We start from the raw sequence: 19,690 nt of genomic DNA, 5'->3' as shown, positions 1-19,690 counted from the left end.
CTCTTCAAAAAAAATAACTATTTTAAATATTGCATTTCAATATTATGGTTCAGTGAATATAACCAGAGACATTACCTCCATAATAAAACAATGGTTTTGCACAAGATATGCATCCTATAGATACTTCTGGGGAATAGAATGCAATAAACCAAACTGCTTCCCTTTCAGATATGGATCAGTGCATCAAGTGTCCTGATGATCAGTATCCAAATAAACAGAGGAATCAGTGTCTCCCTAAAATTGCAGTGTTTTTGTCCCATGAAGATAATCTGGGAGCTCTTTTAGTCTCTGTGGCCATTAGTTTATCTGCCTTTTCAGCCTTGATTTTAGGATTATTTATCTGCTATCGGGATACACCCATTGTCAGAGCAAATAACAGAAATCTCAGTTATCTCCTCCTGGTTTCTCTAATGCTCTGTTTCTTTTGCTCATTACTATTCATTGGCCAACCTAGAACAGTCACTTGTGTCTTGAGACAAATGATTTTTGGGGTTGTATTTTCTATCGCTGTTTCTGCTATCTTGGCAAAGACCTTCATTGTGGTTGTGGCATTCAGAGCTACAAAACCAGGAAGCACCTTAAAAATGTGGATCGTGACCCGACTCTCAAATGCTATAGTCTTCTGTGGTTCCATCATTCAAGTGTGCATCTGCGCAGTCTGGCTGGGAACCTATCCCCCTTTCGTGGATGTCGACATGCAGTCAGAGTTTGGACAAATCATCCTCTTGTGTAACGAGGGCTCCACCATCGCCTTCTACTGCGTTCTGGGGTACTTGGGCTTTCTGGCCAGTCTGAGCTTGCTTATTGCCTTTCTGGCAAGAAGGCTACCTGACAGCTTCAATGAGGCAAAAACAATCACATTTAGCATGCTGGTTTTCTGCAGTGTATGGATTTCTTTTGTACCCACTTACCTGAGCTCCAAAGGTAAAACCATGGTGGCCATGGAAATTCTTTCAATTCTGGCATCAAGTGCTGGTTTACTGAGCTGTATATTTCTTCCCAAATGCTATGTGATCATACTGAAGTCAGGTGGCCATTCAAGAAATAAGTTTTTTAAATGACTTCCTTTTTAAGACAATAGAATTTATTGTGATCTGTGTAAAATGAATCAGGTAGAAATATTCAAAGTAGAGGTTTAAAGTCAATGCACTTCACCAAACAATAGAAACTGCTGTGTTTTTCAAGTATCCCTGCAATCCTTGGAGCCAACTAGTGACACTGAAATAAGTCACCTCAGGTTAGTGAGTTTCCAGCTAGAGGAGAGTTTTGTTTGTCTACTAGCTGTTTATTTAAATTGCAGTTCTCTCTCTCTCTCTCTCTCTCTCTCTCTCTCTCTCTCTCTCTCTCTCTCTCTCTCTCACTTGCTCTCACTCTCTTCCCTCTGTCTCTTTGTCTCTCCGTCTCTCTCTCTCTCTCTCTCTCTCTCTCTCTCTCTCTCTCTCTCTCTCACACACACACACACACACACACACACACACACACACACATTTTGTGACAGGATTATAAAAGATTAAGTATAAGAATGAGAGTAAATCATTTGTGTGGAAACAAGAATATCAGATGTCTAAATGTTAATGTGCTTCTTCTCTATAAGTCATATGTGTGGTGACTATATTCATTAAAAATAAATTTTAAAATAATCACGATTTTGCCACAGAAATTTTATGGCAAAAATTTCAACTTCTCCCTTTTTAAGGTCTCATAAGCAACACAATATAGCATGGAAGTTTCAGTGTCTCCTGAGCATTTTGTGTACTTCTATATCCTCAGGAGAAACAGCATGGATGAGAGCTTACAAAAAGAACCAGGAAAGACACAGACAGTTTTACCCTGAGAATATGTAACACATAAGTGGTAAGAGTATCTCATGAGAAAGGGAACAGCCTCCATGGGATGTACTTTACTCTATTAGTGTTAGGAGTATCAAATTGTCTTCCCATAGTGAGAGCTGACATCATGTATAACTACTAGAATCCATTCTCAGAAACAGGATTATCTGATGTTAGACTTGGGCATGGAGAAGTAGTATAAAGCCAGGAATTCAATGGGACATAGTAAATCATGGAAATTTCCATCCTAAACCATGTGGCGGTTTATGCAGTTGCTTTTATCTAGCCAGTCATTTGCTTTAAACATGATTTTCAGATCATTCCTAGGACATACTCATGTTGGAGTTTGCAACATTGATAGGAATCACTGCTCAACCATGGACAAAATTATGCACAGAAATGGCTACATGGACAAAGTAGGTTTGTTTATGTTTTATAACAAGTCTCACTTATGTTTTCCATCGTCTTCATACTGTAATGGTACTGTTTTATTGGACATAATACTATGACAAAACAAAGAAACATTTAAGGTATTCTGTGTCTATTTGAGTCTTAATTGTTGCTTATTTTTTACTTCAGTAAACTTATTTGGCCATAAAAACAGCATAAAAGTATCCATTGAAATCTGCTTTGTTATGGGTAAAATAAAAACTGTTCACAGCCTATTCAACAAATGGGGCTGGTCCAACTGGCACTCAGCATGCAAAAGAATGAAATTAGACCCTTTCTTATCTCCTTGTACAAAGCTCAAGTGTAACTGGATCAAACATCTCCACATTAAACCAGATACACTGAAACTATTAAATGAGAAAGTAGAGAAAACCTTAGAACACATAGGCACAGGAGAAAATTTTCTGAACAAAACACCAATGGCTCAAGCTCTAAGGTCAAAGATTAACAAATGGGACTTAATGAGATTGCAAAGTTTCTGTAAGGCTAAGGACATCGTCAAGAAAAAAAAAAAGGGCAACCAACAGAATGGGAAAGGATCTTTACCAACACCACATCAGATAGAGGCCTAATATCCAAGGTATACAAGGAACTCAAAAAGCTAGACACCAGAGAATCAAATAACCCTATTAAAAAATAAGGTACAGAGCTAAACAAAACGTTCTCAGTTGAGGAACACCGAATGGCCGAGAAATATCTGAAGAAGTGCTTGACATCCTTAGCCATCAGGGAAATGCAAATCAAAACAATTCTGAGATTCCACCTCACACCAGTCAGATTGGCCAAGATCCAAAACTCAGATGACAGCAGATGCTGGAGAGGCTGCGGAGAAAGAGGAACACTTCTCCACTGTTGGTGGGGTTGCAAACTAATACAACCACTCTGGAAATCAGTCTGGCGATACCTCAGAAAATTGGATATAGTACTACCTGAAGACCCAGCTATTCCACTTCTGGGCATATACCCCAGAGACACTTTAATACACAACAAAGATATATGCACCACAATGTTCATAGCGGCTCTATTTATAATACCAGAAGCTGGAAAGAACCCAGATGTCCTTCAGAAGATGAATGGATACAAAAATTGTGGTACATTTACACAATGGAATACTACTCAGCCACCAGAAACAATGACTTAACCAAATTCTTAAGAAAATGGCTGCATCTAGAGAATATCATCCTGAGTGAGATAACCCAGTCACAAAAGAACAGACATAATATGCAGTCACTGATATTGGGATGCTAACCCCAGAGGCTTGCACTCCCCCAGTAACAACTCACAGACTGTATGAAGTCCAAGAAATAAAGAAAACAAAAAAAAATATATTTACAAAACAAGAAGACTTTGACTATTTCCATGTTGCGTTTTGTTTTGCATGTACTTTACGCTCATGGTAACTATTAGGTTTTCAATGCATACTGTCAAGCCCTTGAAAAAATTAATTACTGACTAAAAAATATATTCACATAGTTTTATGTAAAAATTATTTTAATATCTGAAAAAACAGTACTGACAAAAATGTATAAGATTAAACAAAAAAATGTTTAAAATCTGTACATTTATCTTTGTTTTGTAAAATAAAGTCATTTTAAAAAATGTATTACATGAACAGCATAGAAACACTTCTGTTCAAAGGGTTTGAAACTATGTCCTCATGGGGCCTTACTACCTTAAAGTGAAAGACACTTCACTTTAAAAAGCTGCCAGGCACATTGATTCCATGAGTATGAAGGAATACCTGTTTTCTAGATCCAGTTTTTCTCTTAAATTCGAGGACCATTATGTTACAAGCCAAACAGAGCACTGACAGACAAATAGAAGACTTTAGGGGCAGCTCCAAATAGATGGCAGGAATTACATCCTGGCTAGTACTTATCCAAAAGATTGAGTAACTGTTCAGCAAATATATGTTGCTAACTAAATGTACAGACATTCATGTGTGTTGTAAATGGGCAGACTGTGGCAGTCACTGAATGGTTAATGGAGACTATTCATTATCCAGTAATCTCTCAAAACCAGCACAAATTTATTACTTGATTTGGATTTATAAATAAATAGTAAAATAATGTCTTAAAATATCATAAATACTTTCACAAATTTTAAATATATAAAAAATAATTTTGTGATACGTTCCTTAATAAATATTAGAATGGTTGAACCTATCCCTACTTCAAGCATGTTTTCTTCACTGCACTTCTCCAGAGGGAAGCTTCATTGTAAGCTGTGTGTTGAATTCATTGCTCTGTCTTTAAAATTAATATCTATTCATTTTATATTATCTTTTTTCTCTTTTACAACTTTATATTTAAAAATAAAAATACATATACAGACTGTATGAAGTCCAAGAAATAAAGAAAACAAAAAAATATACATATATTTACAAAACAAGAAGACTTTGACTATTTCCATGTTGCGTTTTGTTTTGCATGTACTTTACGCTTATTGTAACTATTAGGTTTTCAATGCATACTGTCAAGCCCTTGAAAAAAATCAAGTACTGACTAAAAAAAATATATTCACATGGTTTTATGTAAAAATTATTTTAATATCTGAAAAAACAGTACTGACAAAAATGTATAATTTTAAGCAAAAAATGTTTAAAATCTGTACATTTATCTTTGTTTTGTAAAAATACAGATTTTTAAAGGCATTTTGACATATCACTGGATGAATATATTTTTGTCAGAACTTAATTCTTTTAGAGGTTTGTTAGGGTACATTGAAATCTCGCTAGTTACCATAAGCAGGAAGTAGCACAAAACATAACATAGAAACAATCGGTTTTCTTGGTGAGTATAAATTAATCATAATGATCTTTGAATACCAAAATTGCCACAGGGATATATTCTTAGCTCTTGAATTATTAATGATTTCAGGTCCAGGTGTACAACACTCTGAGAATGTGCTATGCATTTACTTTTTCCTAAAAAGGACTGAGGGTTTCATTTTTGGCTTATGTTTTTCTTGAGCTTCATATGGCCTGGGAGTTGATCCAGGGATATTCAGAGCTTTCTGGGGTTAGTATCCAATGATCAATGAATCCATATTGGGTCTGTTCTTTTGTGACTGGGTTACCTCATTCAGGGTGATATATTCTACATGCATTAATTTTCTTAAGAATTTCATAAAGTCATTGTATCTAATAGCTAAGTAGTACATCATTGTGTAAATATACCACAATTTTTTTATCCATTCATCTGATGAAGGACATCTGGGTTCTTTCCAGCTTCTGGCTATTATAATTAGGACTGCTAAGAACATTGTGGTGCTTGTGTCTTTATTGTATATTGGAGCATATCTATGGTATATGCCCAGAAGTGGAATAACTGGTTCTTCCGGTAGGACTATGTCCAATTTTCTGAGGAACTACCAGACTGATTTCCAGAGTGGTTGTACCAGCTTACAACCCCACAAAGAGTGGAGGACTGTTCTGCTTTCTCCACACCCTCGCCTGCATTGGCTGTCATCTGAGTTTTTGATCTTAGCCACTCTAACTGGTATGAGGTAGAATCTCAGGGTTGTTTGATTTGACTATTATTTTATGTGGTGCAATGTATGTTCTATGTTTTAGTAGGATTTCTTTTATGAATATGGGTACTCTTGTAATTGGACCAAATATGTTAAGGATTGAGAGCTCCTCCTGTTAAAATTTCCCTACAATAAGTAAAAAGTGTCATTCCTTATTTTTTCTGATAACTTTAGATGGAAAATCTACTTTATACAATATTTGAATGGCTACTGCAGCTTGTTTCTTGGCTGTCTCCTTAGAAGTTTTTTTTTCCCATCCTTTTACTCTGAAATAGTGTCTGTCTTTGTCTCTGTGATGAGTTTCCTGTATGCAGCAAAATACTGGATCCTGTTTATGTATCCACTTTGATAGCCTATGGCTCTTTTTTGGGAAATTGAGTCCATTTATGGTAACAGATATTAAGGAATAGTGGTTGATGTTTCTTGTTATTAATGCTTTTACAGGTAGAGTTATGTCTGTGTGACTTTCTCCTTTTTTTTGGATTTTTTGCTTAGTAATTTTCTTGTTTTTTCTAGAATGTAGTTTCTCTCCATGTGTTGGGTTTTTCATCTATTATTCTTTGTAGGTCTAGACATGTGGTCAGATATTGTTTAAATTTAGTTTTGTCCTGAAATATCTTGGTCTCTCCATCAATGGTGATTGAGAGTTTTGCTGGATATAGCTGCCTGGGCTGTCATTTGTGTTCTTTTATGGTCTGTCCAGGACCTTCTAGATTTCATAGTCTCTGTTGAGATGTCTGGTGGAATTCTGATTGGTCTGCTTTTATATTTTACATGATCTTTTTCCTTTACTGCTTTTAATATTCTTTCTTTGTTTTGAACACTTGGCATTTTGACTATTATGTGTAGAGAAGAATTTTTTTTCTGGTCCACTCTATTTGGAGTTCTGTATGATTCTTTTATGCACATAGTCACCTCATTCTTAAGGGTAGGGAAGCATTCTTCCATGTTTTTGTTGAAGATATTTACTGTGCCCCTTAGTTGATATTCTTTCCTCTCTTCAATTGCTATTAATGTTAAATTTGGTCTTCTCATTATATCATGGATCTCCAGGAAATTTTGGGTTAGGAGCTTTTTGGATTTTGCATCATCTCTAAATGTTTTATCTATGTTTTCAATGATGTCTTCAACCCCTGAGATTCTCTTTTTCATCTCTTGTAGTCTGTTGGACATGCTTGCATCTGTGAGTTCTGGTTTCTTTTTTAGGTTTTCCATGTCTGGTGTTATAGTTTTTTGTGTTTCCTTTATTTTTTATTTACATTTTTAATTCCTTAATCTTTTTGGTTGAGTTTTCCTGTAGTTCTTTAGGTACTTTGAGTGTTTTTCTTGTTTCCCCTTTAAAAGCTTCTATTTATTTATGGTTGTCCTCCTGTACTTCTTTAAGTGAGTTATTCATGCTCTTGTCAAAATCTTCATCATCATCTTGAGGTATGATTTCAGGCCTGAGTCTTCTAGTTCTTGAATGTTTGGCAATCCACTGCTTGCTGTGATGGGAAAGCTGGGTTCTGATGTTGCCAGGTTGTCTTGGTTTCTATTGCTTAAGTTCTTTTTAAGTTTTTTTCTTGCCATCTTGTTGTCTGTGATTATATGTGGTCTTCTTGTCAATGATTGATACCCATCCATCACGTAGACCTGAGGGCCCACAGATTCGGGAAGAAAACAACTTCAGATAGTTCAGCTTATAGTGGGCAAGCAGTGAGTTAATGGACCAGTTACTCAGCTCGGTCTTTGGGGTCCCAGGTGTGGGAGCTCTTGTGAGGCTGTTCTGGTAGCTCAGACATGTGCCCACAGGTCTTGAGTACTACTGTAAGGGACCTGGCTCTTTCCCTTTTTTTTCTTTTTAAACAACATTATTTTAAAAAACAAAGATAAATATTTAATTTTAAGCATTTTTGCATAAAAGTACATGAATAGGTTTTGTCAGTGCTTGGCTTTTTTCATCCCCGAATGTTTGATAGTGTACATTAAAGGCTAAAAACACATCAAAACAATCATACACCATGATGAAGTAAGCTTCGTCCCTGGGATTCAGGGATAGTTTAACATACAAAAATCCATCAATGTAATCCAACATGTAAACAAACTCAAAGAAATAAATCTACATGGTCGTCTCAATAGAAGCCTTGAAAGGATTTAACACAATTCAGCACCCCTTCATGTTAAAAGTCTTAGAAAGAATATGAATCCAAGGCTCATACCTAAATGTAATAAAACCAATATAAAAAAACCAACAGCCAACATCAAACTTAACAGTGGGAAACTTGAAGCAATCCCAATAAAATCAGGGACTCGACAACGTTGCCCACTCTCCCTCTACCTATTCAACATAGTACTGGAAGTCCTGGCCAGAGCAATTAGACAGCAAAAGGAAATCAAAGGGATACAAATTGGAAAGAAAGAAGTAAAAACATCACTATTTGCCGATGACATGATAGTGTACTTAAGCGACCCCACAAATTCCACCAGAGAACTCTTACAGCTGATAAACAAGTTCAGCAAAGTGGCTGGATATAAAATTAGCTCAAACAAATCAGTAGCCTTCCTATATTCAAAGGACAAGCATGTGGAGAAAGAAATTAGGGAAAAGATACACTTCACAATTGTCACAAAACTATAAAATACCTTGGTGTGACTCTAACTAAGCAAGTGAAGGACCTGAATGATTAGAACTTCGAACCTCTAAAAAAGGAAATCGAGACAGATCTCAGAGAATGGAAAGATCTCCCATGCTCATGGATTGGAAGGATCAATATTTTAAAAATGGCCATCTTACCAAAAGAAATCTACAGATTCAATGCAATCCCCATCAAAATTCCAACCCAGTTCTTCATTGAGTTGGAAGGGGCAATGTGCAATTTCATTTGGAATAACAAAAGACCTAGAATAGCGAAATCCATACTAAACAACAAGAAAACATCTTCAGGAATCAATATCCCTGACCTCGAGCTATATTACAAGGCAATTGTGCTGAAAACTGTATGGTACTGGTACTGAAATAGGCATGTGAATCAATGTAATAGAAAAGAAGATCCAAAAATAAATCCTAATGTATATGGTCAACTGATTTTTGACAAAAGAGATGTAAACATTCAATGGAAAAATGACAGCCTATTCAACAAAAGGTGCTGGTCCAACTGGTACTAAGCATGCAGACGAATGAAAATAGACCCTTTCTTATCTCCTTGTACAAAGCTCAAGTGCAAATAGATCAAAGATCTCCACATTAAACCAGTTACACTGAAACTATTAGATGAGAAAGTAGGGAAAACCTTAGAACACATAGGCACAGGAGAAAATTTCCTGAACAAAACACCAATGGCTCAAGCTCTAAGGTCAAAGATTAACAAATGGGACTTAATGAGATTGCAAAGTTTCTGTAAGGCTAAGGACATTGTCAAGAAAACAAAACGGCAACTAACATAATGGGAAAAGATCATTACCAACACCACATCAGATAGAGGTCTAATATCCAAGGTATACAAGGAACTCAAAAAGCTAGACACCAGAGAATCAAATAACCCTATTAAAAAATGGTGTACAGAGCTAAACAAAACGTTTTCAGTTGAGGAACACCGAATGGCCGAGAAACATCTGAGGAAGTGCTTGACATCCTTAGCCAAGAAAAAAAGAGCAGCAAACAGAGGAAGTAAATATATTTACTAACCCCACATCAGATAGAGGCATAATATCCAATGTATACAAGGAACTCAAAAAGTAGACACCAGAGAATCAAACAACCCTAATCAAAAATGGGGTACAGACTTAAACAAAAGTTCTCAATCAAGAAATATTGAATGGCTGAGTAATATCTAAGGAAGTGCTCAACATCCTTAGCCATCAGGGAAATGCAAATCAAAACAACAATGAGATTACACCTTCCATCAGTCAGATTGGCCAAGATCCAAAACTCAGATGACAATAGATGCTGGCAATGATGTGGAGAAAGAGGAACACTTCTTCACTGTTGGTGGGGTTGTAAACTGATACAACCACTCTGGAAATCATTCTGGCAGTTCCTCAGAAGAATGGACAAAGTACTAACTGCAGACCCAGTTATTCCACTTCTGGGCATTTACTCCAGAGACACTCCAACTTACAACAAAGACACATGCACCACAATGTTCATAGCAGCCCTATTTATAATAGCCAGACACTGGAAAGAACCCAGATGCCCTTCAGTAGATGAATGGATACAAAAATTGTGGTGCACTTACACAATGGAATACTACTCAGCCATCAGAAACAATGACTTAACCAAATTCTAAAGAAAATGGATGCATCTAGAGAATATCATCCTGAGTGAGATAACCAAGTCACAAAATAACAGACATAATATGCAGTCACTGATAATGGGATACTAACCCCAGAAAGCTCTGAGAACCCTAGAAAAAACTCACAGACTGTGTCAAGTTCAAGAACAACAAAAAAACAATATATTTTAATTAAAATAGAACTGTATCACATCCACCTTTCTTTCCTACAACCCCTCTAAGTTTCTTTCCCATCCCCTCAAAGTAATACTCTCTTTTCCTATATTATTGTTACATATATACATATGTGTATGTATATGTACCCACAAAAACTTAATTACAACCTTAAAAAATGTATTGGTATACTTCCAAGCAAAAAGGTACGTTTATTTTTCTTTCTTAAAATAAAGCTTTTCAATTAAAAAAAAAAAAAAAAAAAGGACTTGTAAAACAGGATGTAACCCAGAATTAGTCAAAGTTTTCTTGCTGAGTAAGGATCGAGCATAATGTTTTTTTTTCTTTCTTTTCTATCCATTCACCTACTGAAGGACATCTGGGTTCTTTCCAGTTTCTGGCTATTATAAATAGAGCTGCTATGAATATTGTGGTGCATGTAATTTTATATATATTAAGGTGTTTCTGAAGTATATTCCCAGAAGTGGGATAACTCCATCAACAGGTGGTAGTTTGTCAAATTTTCTGAGGAATCACCAAACTGATTTCCAGAATGGTTGTACCAGTTCACAACCCCAACAGTGGAGAAGTGTTGCTCTTTCTCCACAACCTCCCCAGCATCTGCTGTCATCTGAGTTTTGGATCTAGGCCAATCTGACTGGTATGAGGTGGAATCTCAGGGATGTTTTGATTTGCATTTCCCTAGTGGCTATGGATGTCAAGCAATACTTAAGATATATCTCAGCCATTCGATATTTTTCAAATGAGAACTTTTATTTAGTTCTGTGGCCCATTTTTAATAGGGTTCTTTGATTCTCTGGTGTGTAGCTTTTTGACTTCTTTGCATACTTTGGATATTAGCCCTCTATCAGATGGGGGTTTGGAAAAGATTTTCTCATACAGGTCCTTCACTTGCTTAGTTAGAGCGACACCAAGTTTTTCATAGTTTTTCTGACTATTGTGATGGGTATCTTCTCCCTAATTTTTTTCTCGACATGTTGGGCCTTTGAATATATGAAGGCTACTGATTTGAGTTAATTTTATATCCAGCCACTTTGCTGAACTTGTTTATCAGCTGTAGGAGTTCTCTGGTGGAATTTGTGGGGTCGCTTAAGTACACTATCATGTCATCTGCAAATTGTGTTGGTTTTACTCCTTCCTTTGCAATTCGTATCCCTTTGATTTTCTTCTGCTGTCTAATTGCTCCAGCCAGGACATCCAGTACTATGTTGAATAGGTAGGGGGAGAGTGGGCATCCTTGTGGAGTCCCTTGTTTTAGTCGAATTGATTCAAGTTTCCCACTGTTAAGTTTGATGTTGGCTGTTGGTTTTCTCTATATTGCTTTTATTATGTTTAGGTATAGGCCTTGGATTCCTTTTCTTTCCAAGACTTTTAACATGAAGGGGTGTTGAATTTTGTCAAATGCTTTCTCAGCATTTAGTGAGATAACAATGTGGTTTTTTTTCTTTGAGTGTGTTTATATGGTGGATTACATTGATGGATTTTTGTATATTAACACATCCCTGCATCCCAGGAATGAAACCTACTTGATCATGGTAAATGATCAGTTTGATGTGTTCTTGTATTTGGTTTGTAAGGATTTGGTTGAGTATTTTTGCATCAATGTTCATAAGTGATATTGGTATGAATTTCTCTTTGCTTGTAGGGTTTTTATGTGGTTTAGGAATGAGGGATATTTTAGTCTCAAAAACATGAGTTAGGTAGAGTTCCATCTGATTCTATTTTGTGGAATAGTTTGGAGAGTATAGGTGTTAGGTCGTCAAAAATCTCTGATATAATTTTGGACTGAACCCATCTGTACATTGGCTTTTTTTGGTTGGGAGGCTTTTGATGACTTCTTCTATTTCTTTAGGTGTTATGGGATTATATAGATGGTTTACCTGGTACTGGTTTAACTTTAGTATCAAGTATCTGTCTAGGAATTCATCCATTTCCTGAATATTTTCCAACCTTTTGAGTATAGGCTTTTGTTGTAGGATCTGATGATTTCTTAAATTTCCTCAGGTTCAGTAATTATGTCTCAACTTTCATTTCTGATTTTGTGAATTTGAATACTCTCTCTTTGCCCTCTAGTTAGTCTAGTTAAGGGTTTTTCAATCTTGTTAATTTTCTCAAAGAACCAGATCTTGGTTTTGTTGATTCTTTAAATGGTTCTTTTTGTTTCTATTTGGTCTATTTCTGCCATAAGTTTGATTATTTCTTGCCATCTACTTCTCTTGGGTATATCTGCTTCCTTTTGTTCTAGAGCTTTCAGCAGTGCTGTCAAGCTGCTGGTGTATGCTCTTTCCAGTTTCTTTTTGGAAGCACTCAGAGCTATGAGATTTCCTCTCAGTGCTGCTTTCATTGCATCCCATAGGTTGGTGTATGTCCTGTTTTCATTTTCATTGAATCTAGAAAATCCTGAATTTCTTTCTTTATTTCTTCTTTGAACCTGCTATTGTTTAATAGTGCATTGTTTAGTTTCCATGTGTATATGGGCTTTTTGTTGTCTTTGTTGATGTTAAAGACCAGCCTTAGACCATGGTGATCTGAAAGGATGCATGGGAGTATATAAATATTCATATATCTATTGAGGCTCAATTATGTGGTCTTTTTTCTAGAAGGTGCTGTGAGTTGCTGAGAAGAAGGTGTATTCTTTTACTTTAGGATGATATGATCTGTAGATATATATTAATTTCAGTTGGTTCATAGTCTCTGCAAGTTTTACATTGTCCTTGTTCACTTTCTGTTTCCATGATCTGTCCATTGGTGAAAATAGGGTATTAAGGGCTCCCACTTTTATTGTGTGGGGTGAAATGTATTTTTTGAGCTTGAGTAGGGTTTCTTTTCTGAATTTGGGTGCTTTTGTATTTGGAGCATATATGTTAAGTATTGAGAGATCCTCCTGATACATTTCACCTGTAATGAGTAAAAAATATTCTTCCTTATCACTTTTGATAACTTTTGGTTAAAAATTTCCTTTATTTGATATTAGAATGGCCACTCCAGCTTGCTTCTTGGGTCATTTGCTTGGAAGTTTTTTTCCTAACCTTTTACTCTGCGATAGTGTCTGTCTTTGTCTCTGAGATGAGTTTCCTATATGCAGCAAAATGTTGGGTTTTGTTTATGTATCCAGTCTGAAAGGCTATATCCATTTATTGGGGTGTTGAGTCCACTTATGTTAACAGATATCAAGTAATAGTGGTTGCTGTTTCCTTCTATTATTGCTTTTGTAGGTTGAATTGTGCCTGTATGTCTTTCTTCTTTTGGTTTTCTTGCTTAGGGGTTTTCTTGTTTTTACTAGGATATAGTTTCCCTCATTGTATTGGGTTTTTCACTTATAATATGTTGTAGTGCTGGGTTTGTGGTCAGATATTATTTAAATTTAGTTTTGTCTTGGAATATCTTAGTCTCTCCATCTATGGAGATTGATTATTTTACTGGGTATAGCAGCTTTGGCTGGCACTTGTGCTCTCTTAGGGTCTGCATGATCTCTGTCCAGGCTCTTCTAACTTTTATAGTCTCTGTTGAGAAATCAGCTGTGATTCTGATTGGTCTGCCTTATATGTTACATGACATTATTCCCTTACTGTTTTAGTGTTCCTTCTTTGCTATGAGTACTTGGAGATTTGACTATTATGTGTCAGGATGAATTTCTTTTCTGGTCAACATATTTGGGGTTCTGTAGGCTTCTTTAATGCTCGTGTTTATCTCATTTTAAGGGTAGGAAAATTTTCTTCTACAATTTTGTTGAAGATATTTACTGTGCCTCTTAGTTGATATTCTTTGCCCTCTTCTATTCCTCTTACCCTTAGGTTTGGTCTTCTCATTGTGTCCTTGATCTCCTGGACATTTTGGATTAGAAACTTTTTGTTTTTGCATCTTCTCTGACTGTTTTGTCTATGTTTTCAATGTTGTCTTTGGCCCTGAGATTCTCTCTTCCATTTCTTGTAGTCTGTTGGAAATGCATCTGTGACTCCTGATTTCTCTTATGGGTTTTCTACCTCCAGGTTTGTCTCTTTTAGTGTTTTTTTTTTTATTTTGTCCATTTTGGTTTTAAATTTCTTCTCCCATTCCTTCATCTCTTTGGTTATCTCTTCTACTTCTTTGAATGTTTGAGTGTTTTTCTTGTTTCTTCTTTAAAAGCTTTTAATTCCTTATGTTTTTCCTTCTGTTCTTGTTTAACGATTTCTTTCATCAGCTTAAGGTAAGATTTCGCGTCTGAGTCTTCTTTTTCTGGAGAGTTTGGCATTCCACTGTTTGCTTTGATGGAAGAACTGGGTTCTGGTGTTGACAGGTTGTCTTGGTTTCCCTGGAATTCATTCATTCACTTTCTTCTTGCCATCTTGTTATCAGTGATTGGTTGTTAACACCTTTCCCTTGTACCTGTCCTGTGTCCCTGCATCTCAGCTATTCCTAGTGGCAGATGTTCCAAGTGCCTGTTCTGCACCCAAAAGCCACTGGCTGGGAACAGAGAGCTAATGCTGGATTCCTCTTTCCCTGGATCAAGCAGGGCAGGGGCACACTTTCAGCATGCTCAGTAGAGATCTCTGCCCCTGGCTAGTCGGAACACCTTCTCACCAAGCCTGTGTCTCTGGATCTCTGCTGTTCCTGGTGGTGGAAGGTCCAAGCACCTGTCAGCCCTTTCTCTAAGTCACAACTGAAAATCTGGATGAAGTGGACAATTTTGTAGAAATATACAAGATACCAAAGTTAAGTCACAATCAGATAAAACAAAGACACATGCACCATGCTCATAGCAGCTCTATTTATGATAGCCAGAAGCTGGAAAGAACCCAGATGTCCTTCAGTAGATGAATGAATACAAAAATTGTGGTACATTTACACAATGGAGTAAAGTTGTTCAAAAAATAAGTAAATAAAAAATAAAAAACAACTAAACATTCCTATAATACCTAAAAAGAAAAAAAAGTAATGATTGTAAGGTTCCAAAACATAAAAAAAAAACCAGGAACAGATAAGCTTAATGTAGAATTCTATCACATCTTCAAAGAAGACCAAATACCAATAGTCTTCAAAATATTTTACAAAATAGAAATGGAAGAAACACTACTTCTGTGAGTTTACCTATGGTTCTACCTAAACCACACAAAGAAATTATAAAGAAAGAGAACTTCAGATCAATCTCCCTTATGAATATCACTAAAAAATACTCAATAATATTCTTGCAAACTGAATTTAAGAAAGGTTAAAACTATTATTTACCACAATCAAGTAGGCTTCATTCCAGGGATGCAGGATTGTTTCAATATATTGATATCTGTCAGTGTAATCTACTATATAAACAAATTGAAAGTGGGAAAAAAAACAAATGCAAATATCGTTAGATGCTGAGAAGGCCTTTGACAAAATTCAACACTGCTTCATGATAAAAGTCGTAAAAACATCATGAATACAAGGACCATTCCTAATCATAGTACAAGTAATAAACAGCAAAGTAAATGGACAGAAAAAATCAAAAGACCAAAAAACCTAATGGAGAAAACCTTCAATATATTTCTATAAAATCAAGGACTGGTAAGGCTGCCCATTCTTGTCCTACCTATAAAATGGAGAACTTGATATCTTAGCCCTAGCAATTACACACATAAAGAGGTTAAAGGGACACAAATTGGAAAAAATTAAAATATCACTACTTGCAGATGATATAATAATATACATGAATGACCACAAAAATTACACCAGAGGACTACTGCAAATGATAAACAACTTTAGTAACGTGTCTGTATATAAAATTAACTCAAACAAATCAATAGCCTTTCTCTACTCAAAGGCTGAGAAAGAAACAAAGGAAAAAAACTCTTAACACTAGTCACAAATAATAAAAAATATCTTGTGGTGACTCTAATGAAACAAGTGAAAGATCTGTACAAAAAGAACTTCAAGTTTATGAAATCAAAGAAGACCTTAGAAGCTGGAAAGATCTCTGATAAAAGATAAAAGAAATAATATACCAAAATGGCCAATTTGTTGAAAGTACTCTAAAAATTCAATTCAATTTTCATCAAAATTTTAACTCAATTCTTCATGGAGTTAGAAAGACCAATCTGGGTAGAGGCAGAGCAACTGGTGGGTGGGAGACCTGGGCTGCCGCGGAGCAGAGAGATCTCTGCGGAGTGCACACGGAAAGTGCACACCCTAACTTGCCCAGCTCTGCCTTGCCCGATCCAGCGATTGAGAACAGAAAATTAGAACTTCTGTTTCCACCCAGAGGCGACTTCAGGACGCAGAGCAGAGCCTGGCCCATCTGCCACCCAGAACGGCGACTCATAGAGGCTGAGCAACTGGTGAGTGGGAGACCTAGGCTGCAGGGGAGCAGAGAGATCTCTGCGGAGTGCACACAGAAAGTGCACCCCGCTGCCTTGCCCTGCCCTGCCGTGCCTGATCCAGCAACCAGAAACAGAACGTTGGAACTTCTGCTCACACCCGACGACTCTGAGGCATAAAACAGGGCTTGGCCCATCTGACACCTGGACCAGTGGAGAACCAGGATCACAAACCAGAGACAAGAAAAAGGCAAGAACATATCACTGACAACAAAATGGCAAGAGGAAAGAGAAAGAGTACATCCCAAGGAAACCAAGACAATCTACCAACACCAGAACCCAACTCTCCCAAAACAGCAAACATCAGAATTACAAACACCCAGAAAAAAAAGACAGAGACCTGAAATCATACCTCAAAATGCGGATAGAGATACTTAAACAAGAAAGGGAGGAAAAGCAAAAAGATTCAGAAGCTTTTAAAGAAGAAACAAGAAAAACACTCAAAGAACTCAAAGAACAAGAGGAAAACAGAACCAAAGAAATAAAGGAATGGAAGAGGGAAATCAAAACAGAAATTGACACAATAAAGAAAATGCTAAAAGAGATAACCCTAGAGTCAGAACGCCAAAAAAAAGAAATCAGGAGTCACAGAAACAAGCATTTCCAATAGATTACAAGAGATAGAAGAGAGAATCTCGGGGGCAGAAGACAACATTGCAAACATAGACAAAACAGCCAGAGAAGATGCAAAAAAAAAAAAAAAAAAAGCTCCTAACCCAAAATGTCCAGGAAATCCAAGACACAATGAGAAGACCCAACCTAAGGATAATAGGAATAGAAGAGGGAGGAGAGTATCAACTAAGAGGCACAGTAAATATCTTCAACAAAATCATAGAAGAAAACTTCCCTGCCCTCAAGAATGAGATGACCACGAGCATAAAAGAAGCCTTCAGAACTCCAAATAGGTTGGACCAGAAAAGAAATACCTCCCGACACATAATAGTAAAAACATCAAGTGCCCAAAGTAAAGCAAGAATACTAAAAGCAGTAAGGGAAAAAGGTCAGGTAACATATAAAGGCAGACCAATCAGACTCACACCCGATTTCTCAACAGAGACTATGACAGCTAGAAGAGCCTGGACAGACATCATGCACTCCTGAAGAGAGCACAAGTGCCAGCCCAAGCTACTATACCCAGCAAAACTATCAGTCACCATCAATGGAGAGACGAAATATTTCAAGGAAAATCAAAATTCACACAATATCTGACCACAAACCCAGCAATACAACGAATTAAAGGTGGAAAACCCAAAACAATGAGGAAAAATACAGCCTAGTAAAAGTAAGAAAACTCCTAAACAAGAAAACTATAAGTAGAAAAAAACACAGACACAACTCAACCCAAAAAAGCAATAATGGCAGGAAACAGAAACAACTATTCCTTGATATCTATTAACATGAATAGTCTGAACTCCATAATAAAGAGACATAGACTATCAGACTGGATACATAAAAAAAAATCCAGCCTTTTGCTGCATACAGGAAACTCATCTCAGAGACAGACACTATCTCAGAGTAAAAGGGTGGGAAAAAAATTCCAAGCAAACAGCTCCAAGAAGCAAGCTGGAGTGGCTATTCTAATATCGAATAAAGTAAATTTCATCCAAAAGTTATTAAAAAAGATAAGGAAGGACACTTTTTACTCATTACCGGGGAAATCTGTCAGGAGGAACTCTCAATCCTTAACATATATGCTCCAAATAAAAAATCACCCACATTCATAAAAGAAACCCTACTAAAGCTCAAAAAAATACATTTCACCACACACAATAATAGTGGGAGACTTTAATACCCCACTCTCACCAATGGCCAGATCAGGGAAACAGAAACTGAACGAGGACACTGCAAAACTAGCAGAGACTTTGAACCAACTAGAATTAATACATATATACAGAACATAATATCCTAAAGTAAAAGAATACACCTTCTTCTCACCACCCCATGGCACCTTCTCGAAAACTGCCACATAATTGAACACAGAACGAGCCTCCATCGATATAAGAAGATTGAAATACTCCCATGCATCCTCTCAGATCACCATGGTCTATGGCGGGTCTTTAACAACAACAAAGACAACAAAAAGCCCACATACACATGGAAACTAAACAACGCTCTGTTAAAGGATAGCAGGGTCAAAGAAGAAATAAAGAAAGAAATTAAAGATTTTCTAGAATACAACGAAAATGAAAACACAACACACCCAAACCTATGGGATGCAATGAAAGCAGTATTGAGAGGAAAACTCATAGCCCTAAGTGCTTCCAAAAAGAAACTGGAGAGAGCTCACATCAACAACCTGACAGCACAGCTAAAATCCCTAGAACAAAAAGAAGCAGATATACCCAAAAAGAGTAGACGGCAAGTAATAATCAAAATTAGGGCAGAAATAGACCAAATATAAACAAAAAGAACCATTGAAAAAAACAACAAAACCAAGAGTTGGTTCTTTGAGAAAATCAACAAGATTGATAAACCCTTAGCCAGACTAACTAGAGGGCAAAGAGAAAGTATCCAAATTAAGAAAATCGGAAAGGAATGTGGTTACGTAACAACTGAAACTGAGGAAATTCAAGAAAGCATCAGATACTACTACCAAAACTTATTCTCCACAAAATTGGAAAATCTGGAGGAAATGGACGAATTCCTAGACAGATACAAGATCCCAAAGTTAAACCAGGACCAAGTAAACCATCTAAATAACCCTATAACACCTAAAGAAATAGAAGAAGTCATCAAAAGCCACGGAACCAAAAAAAGCCCAGGTCCAGATGGGTTCAGTGCAGAATTTTATCAGTCATTTATTGAAGATATAACACCAATACTCTCCAAACTATTCCAAAAGATAGAATCAGATGGAATATTACCCAACTCATTTTTTGAGGCTACAATAACCCTCGTACCGAACCACACAAAAACCCTACAAGGAAAGAAAACTTCAGACCAATCTCACTTATGAACATTGATGCAAAAATACTCAACAAAATCCTTGCAAACCGAATCCAAGAACACATCAAAACGATCATTCAATATGACCAATAGGCTTCATCCCTGGGATGCAGGGATGGTTTAACATAAGGAAATCCATCAACGTAATCCACCATATAAACAA

The 19,690-nt window shown here is 36.5% G+C and overlaps 1 protein-coding gene across 1 annotated transcript in view; it reads left to right on the top strand.

Moving 5' to 3' along the window:
• LOC308418643 (vomeronasal type-2 receptor 26-like) overlaps positions 1–1,061 on the top strand; it is a gene marked incomplete at both ends in the record, with an annotated part of 49,811 nt that extends 48,750 nt beyond the window's left edge. The window contains one exon of the mRNA XM_080914049.1: positions 169–1,061. Within this exon, the coding sequence (XP_080770175.1) occupies positions 169–1,061 (893 nt within the window). The remainder of the gene's footprint in view (positions 1–168) is intronic.
• Between the last annotated feature and the right edge of the window lie 18,629 nt (positions 1,062–19,690).

Source organism: Micromys minutus (assembly GCF_963924665.1).
Source record: "Micromys minutus genome assembly, chromosome: 3".
NCBI classification, from domain to species: domain Eukaryota; kingdom Metazoa; phylum Chordata; class Mammalia; order Rodentia; family Muridae; genus Micromys; species Micromys minutus.
The sequence above is the reverse complement of the archived record's forward strand: the minus strand, read 5'-3'. Positions and strand labels throughout refer to the sequence as shown.